This window comes from Bubalus kerabau, chromosome 17 (genome assembly GCF_029407905.1).
Source record: "Bubalus kerabau isolate K-KA32 ecotype Philippines breed swamp buffalo chromosome 17, PCC_UOA_SB_1v2, whole genome shotgun sequence".
NCBI lineage: Eukaryota > Metazoa > Chordata > Mammalia > Artiodactyla > Bovidae > Bubalus > Bubalus kerabau.
In genome coordinates this window covers 27,923,439-27,942,601 of record NC_073640.1, presented here as the reverse complement: position 1 = coordinate 27,942,601, position 19,163 = coordinate 27,923,439, and the positions used below count along the sequence as shown (strand labels likewise).

The 19,163-nt window shown below is 40.6% G+C and overlaps 1 protein-coding gene across 1 annotated transcript in view; it reads right to left on the bottom strand.

Moving 5' to 3' along the window:
* NUP93 (nucleoporin 93) overlaps positions 1-19,163 on the bottom strand; it is a 102,969-nt gene that overhangs the window by 67,575 nt on the left and 16,231 nt on the right. Inside the window, exons 2-3 of the mRNA XM_055551905.1 lie at positions 18,958-19,150; positions 7,284-7,401 (exon numbers count right to left, since the gene is read on the bottom strand). Coding sequence (XP_055407880.1) covers positions 7,284-7,401; positions 18,958-19,136 — 297 coding nt within the window. The 5' untranslated portion in view covers positions 19,137-19,150. The remainder of the gene's footprint in view (positions 1-7,283; positions 7,402-18,957; positions 19,151-19,163) is intronic.

Sequence of the window (19,163 nt, the reverse complement as noted above, 5' to 3'; positions counted from 1 at the left end):
ATGTCTGACTCTCTGCGACCCCATAGTCGGCAGCCCACCAGGCTCCCCCATCCCTGGGATTCTCCAGGCAAGAACACTGGAGTGCGTTGCCATTTCCTTCTCCAATGCATGAAAATGAAAAGTGAAAGTGAAGTCGCTCAGTTGTGTCCGACTCTTAGCGACCCCATGGACTACAGCCCACCAGGCTCCTCTGTCCATGGGATTTTCCAGGCAAGAGTACTGGAGTGGGTGCCATCACCTTCTCTGACACCATTTAGGTATGACCTAAATAAAATCCCTTACGATTATACAGTAGAAATCACAAATAGATTCAAGAGATTAGATCTGACAGAGTGCCTGAGGAACTATGGACGGAGGTTCATGATATTGTGACATTGTACAGGAGGCAGTGATCAAGACCATCCCCAAGGAAAAGAAATGCAAAAAGGCGAAATGGTTGTCTGAGGAGGCCTTAAATATAGCTGAGGAAAGAAGAGAAGCAAAGGGCAAAGGAGAAAAGGAAAGGTATACCCATTTGAATGCAGAGTTCCAAAGAATAGAAAGGAGAGATAAGAAAGCCTTTCTCAGTGATCAATTCAAAGAGAGGAAAACAACAGAATGGGAAAGACTAGAGATCTCTTCAAGAAAATCAGTGATACCAAGGGAACATTTCATGCAAAGATAGGCACAATAAAGGATGGAAATGGTATGGACCTAACAGAAGCAGAAGATATGAAGAAGAGGTGGCAAGAATACACAGAAGAACTATACAAAAAAGATCTTCATGACCCAGATAACCACAATGGTGTGATCACTCACCTAGAGCCAGACATCCTGGAATGTGAAGTCAAGTGGGCCTCAGAAAGCATCACTATGAACAAAGCTACTGGAGGTGATGGAACTCCTGCTGAGCTATTTCAAATCCTGAAAGATGATGCTGTGAAAGTGCTGCACTCAATATGCCAGCAAATTTGGAAAACTCAGCAGTGGCCCCAGGACTGGAAAAGGTCAGTTTTCATTCCAATCCCTAAGAAAGGCAATGCCAAAGAATGCTCAAACTACTGCACAACTGCACTAATCTTACATGCTAGCAAAATAATGCTCAAAATTCTCCAAGCCAGGCTTCAACAGTACATGAACCATGAAATTCCAGATGTTCAAGGTGGATTCAGAAAAGTCAGAGGAACAAGAGATCAAATTGCCAACATCCGCTGGATCATAAAAAAGCAAGAGAGTTCCAGAAAAACATCTACTTCTGCTTTATTGACTATGCCAAAGCCTTTGACTGTGTGAATCACAACCAACCATGGAAAATTCTTAAAGAGATGGGAATATCAGACCACTTTACCTGTCTCCTGAGAAATCTGTATGCAGGTCAAGAAGCAACATTTAGAACCGAACATGGAACAGCAGACTGGTTTCAAATAGGAAAAGGTGTACGTCAAGGTTGTATATTGTCACCCTGCTTATTTAACTTATATGCAGAGTAGATCATGTGAAATGCTGGGCTGGATGAAGCACAAGCTGGAATCAAGATGCCAGGAGAAATATCAATAACCTCAGATATGCAGATGACACCACCTTTATGGCAGAAAGTGAAGAACTAAAGAGCCTCTTGATGAAAGTGAAAGAGGAGAGTGAAAAAATTGGCTTAAAACTCAACATTCAGAAAACTAAGATCATGGCAATCAGCCCCATCACTTCATGGAAAATAGATGGAGAAACAATGGAAACAGTGAGAGACTTTATTTTTCTGGGCTCCAAAACCACTGCAGATGGTGACTGAATCCATGAAATTAAAAGATGCTTGCTCCTTGGAAGAAAAGCTATGACCATCCTAGACAGCATATTAAAAAGCAGAGACATTACTTTGCCGACAAACATCCGTCTAGTCAAGGCTATGGTTTTTCCAGTAGTCATGTATGGATGTGAGAGTTGGACTATAAAGAAAGCTGAGTGCCAAAGAACTGACACTTTTGAACTGTGGAGTTGGAGAAGACTCTTGAGAGTCCCTTGGGCTGCAAGGAGATCAAACCAGTCAATCCTAAAGGAAATCAGTTCTGAATATTCACTGGAAGGACTGATGTTGAAGCTGAAACTCCAATACTCTGGCCACCTGATGTGAAGAACTGACTCATTGGAAAAGACCCTGATGCTGAGAAAGATCGAAGGCAGGAGGAGAAGGGCACAACAGAGGATGAGATGGTTAGATGGCATCACCGACTCGATGAACATGAGTTTGAGCAGGCTTTGGGAGCTGGTGATGCACAGGGAAGCATGGTGTGCTGCAGTCTATGGGTGGCAAAGAGTCGGACACGACTGAGCGGCTGAACTGACTGACTGAAGATACTGTTCACCCATTCAGAATGCCCCTTCTCTCAACTAATTCAAGCTAGGGAAAGCTTACTGCATTCTCCCCTCAGTATTAATATTTTGCCAGTACTAATCCTGAAGAACTGCTATTAGCATACTAATCATTCTAGGCAAGTCTGACCCTCTTTTCAACAAACTGCCATAGGATTTCTGGAACCAATTCCCCACCAACAACTTGCCAGTACTACAAACACACAATTATTAATAGCACTCAACCACTTTTCCTCTTAGCTGTTATATATAGCTGCATTTAATCAGCAGTACCTTAATTCTGAAGGTATAAAATTAAAAGATAAACCTCGAAAATAACAATTTAGGTGATATGGGATTATAACACCAGTGATTTGTTTTATACTTAACCAAAGCCATTTAGTTTCTTCTGGTTATTTACAAGATAAGCTAACAGTGGTTTGAGCATAACTCTACATTTCCAAGGACAGAAAAAGGAAGGACATAATGAATATTTTACTGTAGATACAGTGTGGTAAGCAGAACAAGTTTTTAACAAATCAATTATTGTTGCATCATTAGTTTTATATGTGATACATCAGTTCCCTGACTCATTTTCTTACAGCTATTTTCCTCTCTTTTTAGGACTTTTTTTTCTCTTTACTTATACAGGACAGATTTCCATTTGGAAATTTAGCAGACTATGAAGATCTTTAGTTCTGTATAGGATTTCTTGTGTATAGAAGGGGCTGTATTTTCATTTATCAAGATTTAAACTGGCTGCTAAGTCAATTCCAGTAACATAATCTAGGTTGCTGTTTACTTTGTGGGGGACCATTCAGAAAGTTTTGTTTTTTTCCTAAGGAGTAAAGCCAACATGCTACATTTGGAGGCCATGGGAAGAGAGATCTGAGACTATGAAAGAGGTGGCATCTAAGGAAGGCCTTAAGAGTGTCAGACTGAAAGGGGGCTCAGATATTTTCAGAGGTGCTACTCCCCGCTAAAGCATGGTGGTGAGCAAAGGCCTAAAGTATAAACGGAAAGCAGGGCAGTTGGTAGCCTGGTTGGCCAAAGGAGAAACCTCTTTCTCACCCCCAGTACTCCCTCCCCTCCTAGATTTAATGCTACCTGTCCTTACCCCGAAAACTAAAGTACTTAAAACTATTTTATAAAATCAGGCTGTTTCTAGCAGTCAGCCTCACCTTTCAAAGGCCTGAAAGAGAGCTGAGGGTGAGATCAGATACTTGATTGAGCTTTGCAGTCCCTGGAACAACTAGCAATAGACGCCTTATCCTGACACTCCGTCCAGTTGTGAAACATAGAATGTTTCATTTCAGTTAATTTATAGTTTTACATTTTCTGGCACTGTTAATACAGTGGGTTAAAGTAGCTATGTCTAAGTCCTAACTCCTGGTACCAGTGAATGTGATCCTATTTGGAAATGGGGTCTCTGCAAATGTAATTACGATAAGGATCGCTAGCTGAGATCATCTTGGATTTAGGGTGGGCCCTAAATCCAATGGCTGGTGTTCTTAGAAGGGAGAAGTGGATTGACACACATGAGGAAAGAAAGAAAAAAAACCTATGAAGATGGAGGCAGACTGCACCTCTGCTGTCACAGATCAAGGGGAGTCAGGAGCCTCAGAAGCTAGAAAAGGAAGGAGTCTCCCCTAGTGCCTTCGGAGGGCTCTGCCAACACCCTGATTTCAAAGTTCTGAGCTCCAGAACAGCGAGAGAATGAATTTCTAATGTTTTAGGCCACTAAGTTTGTGGTAATTTGTTATGGCAGCAATACGAATCTAAGTAAGTTTAGCAATAATATTATTATATTTTGGTCTATTGCCATTTGGAAATATTGCAGCCTAATGCCAAGAAACTGCAGCTCCCATTTTTATGGCCAGCCCAGGTTATTTCTGCACAGCTTTCTTAAAAAATACATGTAATCTAGTGAAAAAGCCCAGAACACAACTGAACTGTGTAACTGTGTACTTTATTACTATATAATACATATCATCCATGGTATATTAGGTCTGTTCAGACCACAGTGAAAATATGCAGTCTACCCTCAATACTTTTTTTTCCAAAGACAGAAGTGAGCAAGAGGATCTCTGTGAGAGGAACAGTACTTACAAGCACCACAAAGTCACTCAGAATAGAGCAGTAGTTGCTTTAGTACCACATCCTGTTAACAATTATTGCTCTTCATCTCTATTACAGCAAATGTGTAGGCCTTCTTTATGAACATTTCCAAAAATTAAGTCAATAAACATTTTTAAAAATTCCACTGGTATCATTCAAACATATATTTAAGTGGGTTTATTTAAATATGTTACCTTTGCTGGCCACAGCAATTTAAAAATGTATTCTTAATGCATGCCAAGATCACTGATTATGATAAACAACAAAAAACTTGTATTAATTTCAAGCTCCATTAGAAACAGAAGGAAATATAATCAATGTTTACCAAACAGAAAAGGACAATCTATTCATGGGAAAATGCCTTTTCAAGCTTATAAGTAACGCAAACATTGGACAATACAAAGTCTTGGGCAGAATCTACCAAAGGCTCCTTCAGCATTTCCTTTTATGAATTTATATACTGACATAATAAATTCACTCTGACTGATACTCAGTATATGAGATTAGGGTGTGTTCTTATCTCAGAACTGCATAGTTGGAAAACATGACATTCATATACAAAAACTGATCAGATTTATACTATGTGAATCATTATTTCAATAAAGCTGGTAAGAAAAATAACTGAGAAGAAAGTGTCCATCAAAAAGTATATCTGGTTTTTCAAACTGAAAATGTCCAAATTAACTCTTCCTGGATAATCAATACATGAAGAGAAGAATTAAAAGGAGGATCACTCCTGTGAAGGGGGGAGGCTGGCTTGGCTCCTATATCTGATTACTACACAGGAAGCCAGAGAAGGGCATGATACTATACCATGCACAGGAAGTTAAGGCATAGGTCAACTGAGCCACACAACACAACTTAAGACTTCAAATCTCTATCAACCACTAGCTCAAATCAGGCCAAAGACTCAGTCCTTGGAAAGTTAAATTTTCTTCTTTAAAAGGCTTTGCTGGCAAGAAGATGAAGTCAACAGAGGATTTTATTTTGAAACTAGTTAGTCTTAAATCTTTACTGCAGGTCTAGATGATCAATTTCCAAATAATCAAAACTTATCTAAGAGCAACCAACTCACATTTTTAAAAATATTCCAGAAAAGATCAACTGAGAGGTTACATTCCAAAATGGAAGCATCCTTCCTCTCAAAGTTCAAAGGTTTCACAGCAGGGGCAGGACCAAAACTCTTAGCCATGCTTATTCCAAATTAAGAAACTTTCTCTGATGTGACCAAGCATGCACTGCTAAGAAGCCACCTAATGGGGCTGTTGAAGGACAGTGTTCACACATAAAGTAGAAGGTTAGAATAAATCATTATTACCTAATACATCTGTAAACCTGTCATTAATCCCTCAGAGTAAAAAATGTAACACATCAAAGGGAATTCATGAAGTGCCTCACTAAACATTGCTGGGTATTCCAAATATGCATTACAAATATGCCAAAGAAAGTCAAAAAAGCAGTTTTTAAAATAAACAACTTATCTGGCATCTTAAACATTAAAAACAACTCAAATAACAACCTTTCAGTAAGTGCCATCTCTTTCCACACTATTGGGATACTCCCCTAAATACATGGTGATTATTCAAATTATTTGAACTATATCCCATTCAACCACCTTGATCCTGTTGTAAGTACTGGGTTGGTCAAAAAGCTCATTTGGGCATTTCCATAGATGTTATGGGAAAACCCAAATGATCTTTTTGGCCACCCCCAATATTTGTTTACAGGGCATCAAGCAAAATACAAGGTGGAGAGAGGAACAGTTAAAACTTAAAAAAAAGGAAAATTAAGAGGCAATTATACATGCCATTTTAAGATTACATGGAAATAAGAAAGCATCTGTAACGTTGAGAGGCAAATATAATTTAGCATATAAAACTGGGAAAAACTGAATTTTCATAGTCTGGGAACATATCAATAACACAGAAAATAATGAACATCTGTAGTTATTCAACTCTCAACTCAAAGTCTAGGGTTTTAGGTTTCTGAAGTGGAATAAATGCAGTAGCACTGTGGCCATTAGATGGATTAAAACAGTTCTTGAGAAGGATGGTGGGGTGAAGTGTTTCAAATTGAGCCCAAATAATAATAGATCCATTCATACTAGGATTTGCCTCTGTAGGACCTGCATCCTTTTATCTCAAAGGTAAGTCAATGACAAAAATGGTATCCTACCATCCCTTCACTCTAACACAAATCAGTGTTCCAATTCCTCAAAACTAAATGGATCACAAGATTTTTCCTTAACAATTTTGGACACACACTCACACAGCCACTAGTTTCTGATTAGATTAAAATAGCAATCAATTGTGCCAGTGGCATGCTAGGTTAAATGAGACTGGAGTGCTCTATTAGGCCATTTCCTGGTGCCACTAATGGAGCCAAATACTTCCTAGAAATCGATAAGTGGGTTTCAGTAAATAGTACTTAAGTTTTTCCCAGCTCTTTGCCAATGCATACAAGCAAGATGCAGAAAAGAAATGTGGAAGAGGAATAGTAAAATTATTTGAGATCTAGCAAAGAAAGCAAGAGAAACTTACAACTAATGTCTCTGTCCCTTGGATTAAGCCCAAAGAAGGAAGAAAAATCTGTGCTCGTAATTACAATAATTTAAAAAGTGCAGGTCGGAACTGCTTCCCTAAATTCAGTCTTGCAGAGCACTCTGAAAATAATCCAATGTTCCTCCAAAGCTGAGCCTCTCATTCTCTTAATATTTGAAGAAGAAAATTAACAAAGAAATATGGAATTACTAAACCAGCTGGTGAACAAAGGGTCAGGGCCTTCAGCCCGGGTTGCACGCTCAGGGTTTCACTGCACCAGTCCTGGTGCCTGGCATCCCTTACCTGAATGTCTGTATCCTTCACGGGCTCAAGAGGCTCGAAAGTGGTGGCTGCACTCAGACTCTCCAGTCGCTGTGAGATGTGGGATATGTCAAGTCCCCGAGACCCAAGGAGAACTGACCTATATGAGGATACAGGGCAGGGAGAAAAAAAGAATTAGGACATCTAATGTACTTCCTAAAATATTAAAGAGTATTTTTAGTATAAAACATCTTATACGCTGCGTGAATACTTTTGTATGATTGCTTTATACCTTTCCAAAAACATCTACCACCTGGTACAACAGACACAACATTGCATTTTTTAGTAAGAGTTCTGATCATGCCTAAAGTAGAGTGAGGGACCTATACAGGATAAAATGATAGCATATCAATAAAATCATAGGCTAAACTGCTCCAAATATTTTACAGTGAAGAAAACTGTGAGGTGGGTATTATTCTCAATCACCGTTTTCCAGATGGGGGGACCAAAGTGCAAACAGGTTAACCAACTTATTCAAAATCACAAAGCCAGGAAACAGCAGAGCCAGGTCACCAAACTCCAGAGCACAAACTCTTAACCAGCACACTATATTTACAGCCTCTGTATAGGCAGATGTAGTGAACCTCAAAATTTTAGAAGCTTTAGGAGTAACCTAGTTCAAACTTCATTCATTAAGGAAACTAAAAGTCCAGGGCAATCAATAACCTGCAAAGGGCAGTAAAACCAGAATTCAAGGCCAATTCTCCAAAGATTCTCTTCAAAAGCCAAACATCATGTAAAGTGCATCTTCAAATTCCCCCTCTGTTGCCCAGTCTAACATGTGACTAATAAATGCTTTTCAAGAGAAATGAGAATAATACAGCTGGCTTTATGTCTACTCACTTGAGTAATGTGACAATGGAGACCAAAAAATAATTATAGAGTCTCACTAATATCCAGAACACTTTCTGGAAGAAAGAAATCTAGGAAGATTAAGTTGTTTAGACTGTTACTTTTGGATTACGGTTTAATACCTCAACATTCCACTGACAAAGTCTCCGCTTATTCTGAGTAATTCAGAAGAAGCGAGACCACCTGGCAGCACAAGTAACCCTGATACCTATGGGTGTTACACTGAAGAAGACCAACTCTGAACACACTTATTGGAGAGATGAAAGGACTTCTCAAGACTATTTCCACTGTCCTAAGTACCACTAATGGTACTAAGTGCTACTAACAGATGGTGTGCACCCAGAGGACTCCCCACTGTAGATTTTTGTCTCTTCCATCAGAATGGTCAGCTCTGATGCCATCTCTGGCCTCCCCTCCAGGCTATCATTTCAAACAGATAATCTTGCCTCTCTCTTCTAACAATCCTTGACAGCTAACTTCCTAATACACTGGTTCCCAGTCTTGGTTGCACATTAGAATCACCTAGACAACTTCCCTCCCAGTGATTCTGATAATGTTGGGTGAAGATTGGAGACTGGGTATCAATATAATGCTCTCCTTCCTTTTTTAGTAACAGCTTTACTGAGATATTATTCATATATCACACAATTCACCCACTTAAGTGTATAATTTCATGGGTTTCCGTGTGTTCACAGGGTTGTACATCCATTACCACAATCTATTTTAGAACATTTTCATCCCCCTCCCCCCTCCTAATTTTCCAACAACCCATCAGCAGTCATGGGAATGTCTCCACAAATCTCTCCCCAACTTCTGGCAACCAGTAATTTATTTCCCATCTAACTTCTCCTATTCTGGACATTTTCTATAAATGGAATTATAAAATATGTAGCTGTTTGTGACTGGCTTCTTCCACTTAGCATATTTTCAAGGTTCATCCATGTTGCAGCATGTATCAGTACTTTATCTCCTTTTATTATTGTACAGTACTCCATTATATGAATATGCTATATCTTATAGTTATGAACATATCCATTCATCAGTTGAAGGACAGCTAGGTTGTTTCTACTTTTTGGCTTTTATAAAAATGCTGCCATGAACATTCACGTACAAAAATTTTTTTTTTTTAATATTTATTTGGCTGCACTGGGTCTTGGTTATCTTAGTTGTAGCATGTGGGATTTAGTTCCCTGACCAGGGATTGAACCCAGGCTCCCTGCACTGGGAGCACAGAGTCTTAGTTGCTGGACCATCACGGAAATTCTTGTACAAGTTTTTACATTAATATATGTTTTCATTTCTCGTGAGTATATACCTAGGAGCGGAACTGCTAGATTATATATTAACTCCTTGTTTAACCTTCTGAAGAACTGTCAGACTATTTTCCAAAGCAGTTATACTATTTCATATTCCCATAAGCAATGTACGAGGGTTCCAACTTTTTCCATATCTTTGCCAATACCTGTTATTACCTTTTTGATTGCAGCCATCTTAGTGAACTCACCCTTTTAAACTATTATAGGAAAAATCTTAATATTATAAAATAACAAACCTTGTACATATTGCTGTTGTTCAGTTGCCAAGCCATATCCAACTCTTTGCCACCCCATGGAGTGTAGCATGCCAGGCCTCCCTGTCCCTCACCATCTCCCGGAGTTTGCCCAAGTTCATGTCTGTTCCATCGGCAGTACCATCCAGCCATCTCATCCTTTGATGCCCCCTTCTCCATCTGCTCTCAATCTTTTCCAGCATCAGGGACTTTTCGAATGAGTCAGCTGTTTGCATCAGGTGACCAAAATACTGGTACCTATTACTGCTTCAAAAATTAGCATGTCGTAGCAAAGTTTATTTCATCTACATCCCTACCCACTTTCCTCTTGCTACCACCCAGATTATTTCAAAAGAAATCCAAGATATTCCTCCAATTACTTAATAATTTTAAGATTTGTGTTTGTTTGAATAGAACACAAATTAGTTCTCTACTTGCAAATAACTGATATGCCTCCAAGTGTCTTTTCATCTACATAGGCTGCCCCTGTCTCATTTTTTTTTCTTACAATTGCTTTGTTTGGAGACTCTAGTTCATTTGTCCCATAGAGCAATGCTACTCAAACTTGAAACGTGCATGTGAATCACCTGGGAAACTTGTTACTATGCAGATTGTTTCAGCAGGTCTGAGAGAGAGTATGAGCGTCTCCATTTCTAAAAAGCTCACGGCTGACGCTTATGCTGTTGATCTATGGGCCACACACAGAGTAGCAAGGATGTAGTTTCCCACATAAAGGTTTTACTGACTGCATCCCCATGATGTAATTTAGCAGGGTCCTTTGGCCTCTCCTATCCAATTTCCTGTAAATTGAAAGTAAGTGCTGACAGTCGGATCAGATTCATGTGGCATTATTTTATTTTTTTGGTTCGATTACTTCAGACTTTTATCAAGAGGTATGTAACGTCTGATTACCTCTTTTTGGAATGTTACCAGACGCTGATGATCACTGCTGAGATTCATTAATTCCTCAGAGGTTGCAAAATGGTGGTATTCTATCTTTATTAGCTGGAATATTTCCCCTCAGAGACGCTCTTCATCAACTGTGTGGTTACTCTGAATAACGAGTTGATTCTCTAGCATCCTCCAAAGGTGACTGATGAGTCTTGCTTTAGTATCATTATGAACTTATGAATTTAAGCATATTTGATGTTTCACTCCACGCAGTTACTATCTTTATCATGCTCAAAATCATCTCATCTGTGGCTAATAGAAGCCTTTTCAAGTTGGTTTCTGAGATCTTTTCACATGACTCAAGTGGACCTTCATAACTTCCTTGCCATCTGGTATAAGTTCATCTTACACAGACCTTAAACAATTCCAAAGTCCAAAAAAAAAGTCCCTGTCTTCTCCATCTTATTTTTTCCCTTTTCCTATAGGTAACCGTCTGTGTTAATCACATCTTTTTACTTTGTTATTTGCTGCTTTGACATCTGGGGCCTTGATGATACTGGAGGGACTGCCTCTCTCAGGTTCGCTAATCCTAGAGGCCTGCAAGCACATATAGCATATGCATACTAATCAATCCAGAGCCCATACCTCAACCACCTCCTTCATTGGGACACTATCCTCTTCCCTAATCATCTCAGGGCTAGGTACCAAACAACCAGAGACAGCACTTTTACCCTAGAGCCCAGTGAAGTGATTCAAACTAGCCAATCCTAAGCCTGCTCACCATGCCTTCTTACAGAAACCACAGTAAAGGCTTTTGCCCACATGTTCCCCTTATTTCATTTGCCCCGACTGACCTCAGTGCTTCCTCAGTGGCCCTGCATAGTATGCTCTGCCTCCTGTTTCTGGAGAAATGTGAGTAGAAACTTCTTCCCTCATGACAGTCATATCCCTGTCTGCATGTCTTACCATACTTTATTATAGCAAACCTTCAGTGCAGTTCAGTTCACTCAGTCGTGTCCGACTCGTTGCAACCCCATGAATTGCAGGCCAGGCCTCCCTGTCCACCACCAACTCCTGGAGTTCACCCAGACTCACATCCATCGAGTCAGTGATGCCATCCAGCCATCTCATCCTCTGTTGTCCCCTTCTCCTCCTGCCCCCAATCCCTCCCAGCATCAGAGTCTTTTCCAATGAGTCAACTCTTCGCATGAGGTGGCCAAAGTACTGGAGTTTCAGCTTTAGCATCATTCCTTCCAAAGAACACCCAGGGCTGATCTCCTTTATAATGGACTGATTGGATCTCCTTGCAGTCCAAGGGACTCTCAAGAGTCAAATACTTATATACATTTGTGTTTTCTACTTTTTGCAAACAGTTTTACTGAGACATAATCCACATACTATTTAATCACCCACTGAAAATGTGTAATTCAGACACAGGTGTATGTATGACTGAATCACTTTTGCTGCACACCTGAAACTAGTAACATTGTTAATCTACTATAATATAAAGTAAAAATTAAAAATAAATTTAAAAAAATGGCAGAATGTTGATATGATGGGTACCTGGGAGTTTACTATACTGTTTTCTCTACTCTTACGAATGTTTTAACATTTTCATAATAAAAGGGTTAAAAAGAAGTGTGATGGGGTGGGTGGGAGGAAATCTCAAAAAAAAAAAAAAAGTGGGTTTTAGTATATTCACAGATTTGTGCAACCAACACTACAATTAACTTTAGATATCTTTTCATTACCCAGAAAAGAAACTCCTTACCCAGAGCAGTCACCCCCCAGGCCCCCTAATCTATCACTCTATCTATCACTAGATTGACAACCTCTAATCTACTCTGTTTCTATGTATCTGCCTACCCTGCACATTGCATGTAAATGGTACTATACAGTATATAGTCTTTTGTGACTGGCTTCTTTCACTTAGCGTGTTTTTTCAAGGTTCATCCATGGTGGAGTATGTATTAGTAGTTTATTCTTTTTTATTGCCAAATAGTATTCCATTATATGGATATACCACTTTCATTTATCAATTTATCAGTCGTTAGGCATTTGGATTGTTTCCCCTTTTTGGCAACTACAAGTAATGCTGCTATGAACACTCATGTACAGGTTTCTATGTGGACCACTGTTTTCATTCCTGCTGGGTATACGCCTGGGAGTGGAACTGCTCATTTATATGGAAACTCTATATTTAACCTTTTGAGGAACTGCTAGACAGTTTTGTAAACTCTGCACCACTTTACATTTCTACTGACAGTATATGAGGGTTTCAATATTTTCCACATTCTTTCCATTTGTTATTACCTATCTTTTTGACTACAGCCATCCTAGCGGGGGTGAAGTGGTATCTTTCTGTGGATTTGATCTGCAACTCCCTGATGGTTGGTGAACTGAATATCTTTTCATTTGTTTACTTGACATGAACAGATCTCCTTTGGAGAAATGCCTATTCAGACCTGCTAATCTTAAAACTGGGTTGTCTTCTGGTGCAGCCACTATGTAAAACAATAAGGAGGTTTCTCAAAAGAAAAAATGCTAAAAACAGAACTACTATATGATCCAGCAACTTCACTGGGAATATATACTCGGCAAAAATGAAAACACTAATTCAAAAAGATACGTGTATCCAATGTTCATAGCAGCACAGTAGCCAAGATATGGAAGCAACTCAAGTGCCCGTCCACAGATGATAAAGAAGATGTGGTGTGTGTGTGTGTGTGTGTGTGTATACACACACACACACACACACACACACACACACACACACAATGGACTATTATTCACTCATAAAAAAGAATGAAAATTTGCATTTGCAGCAACATGGATGGACTGAGAAAGCATTATACTTAGTGAAATTAGAAACAAATACTGTATGACATCACTTATATATGATATTTAAAAAATAATACAAATGTAATTAAAAACTAATACAAATGTAATCTAAAAAATAATACAAACAAATGTATCTGCAAAACAGAGACAGACAGACAGACACAGAAAACAAATGGTTAGCAGGGAGGGGAGGGGGAGGAGCACATTAGATACGGGATTAAGAGACACAAACTACTACACATAAAACAGGTAAGGAACAAGGATACATTGTAGAGCACAGGGAATTATAGCCATTGTCTTTTAACAACTTTCAATGGATGATAACCTGTAAAAACACTGAGTCACAATGCTGTCCATCTGAAACTAGTACTGTAAATCAATACTACTTCAAAACAGAGTTGTCTTTTTATTATTGAGTTGTAAGAGATTTTAATACATTCTGGATGTAAGTCCCTTATCCAATACATAATACACAAACATTTTCTCCCCATTCTGTGGGTTATTTTCTTCCCTGATAGTGTGCCTTAAATCACAAAAGCTTTTTAATTTTGATGAAGTTCAGTTTATTTTTGATTCTGTTACTTGCGCTTTTGGTTTCATATCCAAAAAGGCTCTGTCTAACCTAAGGTCAGGAAGATTTATGCCTATGTTTTCTTCTAAGAGTTTAAAAATTTTAAAGACAAATACCATATGATTTCACTTATATGCAGAATCTCAAAACCAAATCAAGTGAACAAACATAACAAAACAGAAACAGACTCATAGATTCAAAGAACAGGTGGTTGCCAGAGGGGAGGGAGGTAGGGGGAACGAGTGAAATGCAGGGAGGGAGATCAGGAGGTACAAACTTCCAATTATAAAATAAATGCGTCACTGGAATGAAATGCACAGAATGGGAAATACAGTCAATAATACTGTAATAACTTTGTATGGTGAGATGGTAACTAGACTTATGTGATCATTCTATAAAGAAATATCGAATCACTGTTATACCTGGAATTAACAAAGTGCTTTAGCTCAATTATACTTCAATGAAAAAAAAAGATTGTTGTGGCCATTCTAGGTTCCTTGAATTTCTATACAAATTTTAGGATCAATTTATAAATTGCTGCAAAAAAGCCACCTGGGATTTTGATAGGAATTGCACTTAATCCATAGATCAATTTGGGGAGTGTTAACATCTTAATGAGATGAAGTTTTCCAATCCACACACATGGACTTTCCTTCACCTGTTTTCTTAAATAACGGAGAAGGCAATGGCACCCCACTCCAGTACTCTTGCCTGGAAAATCCCGTGGATGGAGGAGCCTGGTGGGCTGCAGTCCATGGGGTCCCGAAGAGTTGGACATGACCAAGTGACTTCACTTTGACTTTTCACTTTCATGCATTGGAGAAGGAAATGGCAACCCACTCCAGTGTTCGTGCCTGGAGAATCCCAGGGACGGTGGAGCCTGGTGGGCTGCTGTCTATGGGGTTGCACAGAGTCGGACACGACCGAAGCAACTTAGCAGCAGCAGCAGCAGCAGCAGTATACACGTTCCTCCACCTTTCATGTTTACTTTACTTAGCAACATGGCCTGGAGACACTCCATCCAATGAGTATATATTCTCATTCCTTTCTGCTACTGCTATGCACATGCACCACATTTATTCAACCAGTCCCATATTGATGGATACTGGAATTGTTTCTAACTTTTGCTATTACAACCAATGCTGCAAAGAATATCCTTGTGCACACATCTTTTTGTACTTTTGCCAGTGTATCTTTGGGAGAGAGCTTCAGAAGTGTGACAGCTGGGTCAAGAGTAAATTCACTAGCTACTGCCACCACCGGCACTGTCCCACCAGCACTCTATCCCCACCAGTGATACGTGAGAATGTATTCAGAGGCCAGTGATTTAAAGGCATACCAGGGTTGGGAACCTTGACATTTAAAAATTAGCTATGAAAATTATGAGGAAAAGTCATCGAGGTGGCTGGTGCCCAGAGGAAGTGTGCAGTTCACAGACTGTGCAGTGCATTCACAGAAGCCCTGACTGGGGTCGGGGGTGGGGGGTGGAGGGAGGGACCATGAAGGAGGCAGGCAATCTGGGGTAGGGATGATGTTACTAATACAAACAAAGGCTGTTTCACCTTCTCAGGGCGGAAAAACCCAAAGGTTCCCTGCCCCAATTTTTACAAGCCAGAGAGCCTCTCCTGAGCAGAAAGCCAGAGAACTGGAGTCAAACAGTCCAGTCCCAGGAGAATAGGAAGACAAAAGCTGTTCTCAGAAGAAAGTCCAGAGGCCTGGGTTAGTCCCATCCGTCAGATACTGACTGAAAATCCTGGACAGCTCACTTGTCCAAGCTTCCTTTTTCTCCTGCTACCATGCAGAGGAAAGCCCTGCCTCTCTTACCTCTCAGGGCTGTGAAGACCAGCTGGGAGAATGCCCATGGTAAACCTTGGGGAACTGAACACGCCTCACAAGCATGAGGGATTCGCACTGCCCAAGCTGGGTTGGAGTTCTGGCGTGATCACCTGCTCTCTGACTCCTCAATATAAAAAGGAGACAGTCACACTTATTTCAAAGGGTTATTTTATTTCACAGGAAAGTACATAATGCCTGTAAAGTACTTGGCACAGTGTCTGACAAACAATAAGTGCTTTAAAAGGTAGGTTAGTAGTATGAGCACAGAAAATGTTATAATCTGCTGTTTAACTCTGGGCAAATAAAAGTGTATACATGTTTTGCCTGATCATGGGGAAAACTGTGAAAGAACAAGCAAGTTAATGGCACTGATCACCTTGGAGGTAAAGTTAGGCAGAGAGAGTGATTGCCGACTTTTTCTTTGTATCCGAGGTTGTTTGGTTTCTGAGCTGAATGGAAAAATTCAATGAGGCATCGCCCGTGGGAAAAGAGGGGGATGTAATTGACGATGTGTACCCAGATTGGGGTTCACAGCTACTGATAACATTCTATGTCTTAACTGTGCAATGTGCACAGCGGTATTCATTCACTTTACTACTATTTACACCATGAGTCGGCAAACTTAACTCCGCAAAAGGCAGACAGCAAGTACTTGAGGCTTTGCCGGCCATACAGTCTGTCATTACTACTCAACTCGGCTACTGTAGCACAAAGGCAGCACAGACAATACACAAACCAGTACGTGTGGCTGTGTTCCAACAAAACTTGAACAGGCAGCGGGTTGCATTTGGCTCCTGGGTCTTAGTCTGCCAACCCCTGATTTATACCTTCATATACGTTATGCATATTCTTTTATGTGTGAAGAAATTTAACAATTTAAAAATATCACACACACATGCAAAAAAGCAATCAAATCTGTTCCCTAAAATGAAAAATCCAACACAGTCTATTTAAACAAATGCATTTCAACACAGAACAATTCAATCTTAAATCTACAATCCAATCTTAACTAAAATCTTGAAGACAGAAATTTCTTTCAAAATTTATTTCATGTAAGAAAATTTTCCCTATTCACTTCTTTCCTCTGCCCTCATCCTGTACTAAAATATTCACATCACACTTTATGTCTCTGCCTATCACAGAGATGGAAAAATACAGTCATCAGCCCTTTGGTTTCTTTTTAAGCACCTGCCCCACCCTATACCCATTCTTTCAACGTTCCAACTTCCTCCCCCCTAAAATGATGAATTTAAGGTAGAAAGAGATGAGGAAGAATGGAAATTTACAAGAAAGAGAGCATGACTGATAATTGTTACCAAGAAAACATTTTCCCTTTTCGCTCTTAATAGGCTGTAAAGCTGATGCAATTAAATTATAACTATAGCAACTCAGCTGGCATCACAGTCCTTTCACTCCAGCAGCATCCTTTCACATAAGCAAAGCCTGCATGCTCGAGCCCCGGGGTAACTGCAGGCAGCCAGGAGCTGCAGCAGCAGGAGTCTGCAGGAAGGGTAAGTTAGTGGAAATGTCTGAAGGCCTGTTGGGGTGTTGGGCAATAGTGTAGGGGAGCAAGGATGGATAATAAAAAATCCCCGCCAGGGTTCCCCTGATATGCCTTTACCAATACCAACAGAACCAAGAAAACTTAGTATTTTAAAAAAATAAAATTCTGGGGAGGCCTACATAAGGATTTCTACAACATCCTTACTGATTCAGCATGGCAGCCAAAACATTCAGATCTCAAGATGAGTTGAAAAAAGAAAATGTGGCCGTTATACTCATCCTGGTGACATTCACTATGTATCCAAAACAATGTCCCCACCTTAATACTGGTACTTAGGTCTTTCTCAAGTTTAAGGAATAAAGACTGAGCAGATGACTGACGATTCCCATGATGCATTTTCCACAGAGAATCTCAGCCACTTTCCAGACCCAGCAAGGTCACCAGTAACAACACCTCTCCATCCTCCCATGACCCTTCCATCAGGCCTAAAGGAGCACACACTCTGGAGTCAACCTCACTGGGTCTGAATCCTGACTCACTACTCGCCAGCTGTGTGATCTGAGAGAGTTATTGCCCTCTCTGAGCCTTAGCTGCTCAACTGTAATACAGGGGTCACAGTCCTACTATTTATTGTGAAAGTGGAAGTATTAGTCACTCAGTCGTGTCCAACTCTTTGTGACCCCACGGACTACAGCCGGCCAGGCTCCTCTGTCCATGGAATTCTCCAGGCAAGAACACTGGAGTGGGTTGCCATGTTATTGTGAGGACTAAGCAAAATCTTACTGATGTACAGTAAGTAATCAATAAACACATTTGTTATGGAAAGTGGCAAGATTTTTTTTCTGCCTCACTAAAGAATAAGTTCCTTGAGGGCAAGGACCATGTCTAATTCATGGTTGTAGCTGAGAGAGTCCAGGCCTGGCACAGTGGGGACCCCAAACATATGTCTGTAGAATCAACAACCCAATGCATGCTACGTGGCAGCAGCAGCCACCGGTCAGACAGTCAATCTGCACTTTTCTCCCGCTGCACTTTCTCAGGGCTCACTCACTTTCCTCTTCTACAATCAACTGGCAGGCACTGCATTTCCAAGGTCTTTTAGAAGCAGCCTATGGGGTCACTGACAATAAGCAGACAGAATCACTACTCATGTGGATGGCTTCTCATCACTAACTGCTCATCAATTTCTTCCAAGTGCTCTTAAAAATGGTGCCCATCACTTCGTGCTCTCTGGCTTTAAAGGGAACACTTATCTGTGTGACCCACATTTACCAATATACTATGTGAACCATTTATGACCCAACAGTCAGTGAACCCAAGCAGGAAAATGACTGGGACGCTTCTGCACGGCAAAGCTCTACACCCTTTCTCACCCTGATCATCTCCCTGTGACAGGGGCTCACAGCTTGGTCAGGCAGACAGGCTGGAAAAGCCAGGAAGGTGGGAGACAAAGCAGTGCTGTTGACCTGTTTACGAAACCTCTCTCGAATTCCTGAGGATCTGGCGTGTATCTGAATTTTACAGACTGCAGCCACATTCAAGGCGGGAAAGAAGATACAGATCCTGCCCCTGAGCCCCCCAGTGCCAGTGCTCCCTCCCCAGCAGTACTCACGCCTTGACATCTGCTGTCTCCTGGGACGTGCGTGTGAGGGTACGGGAACGCAGACGCTCGCCCGCCTGCTGGATCTCCTGCAGGTTCCGTTCCACATGGGGAAGCTCTGAGATGCCCTCGGTCTCCGCGGCAAGCTGTTCAGCTTGCTGAAGGAGCTCACCAAACCCCTCAGTATCCATTGGGGACGCAGATCCTAGGTGGGGGAG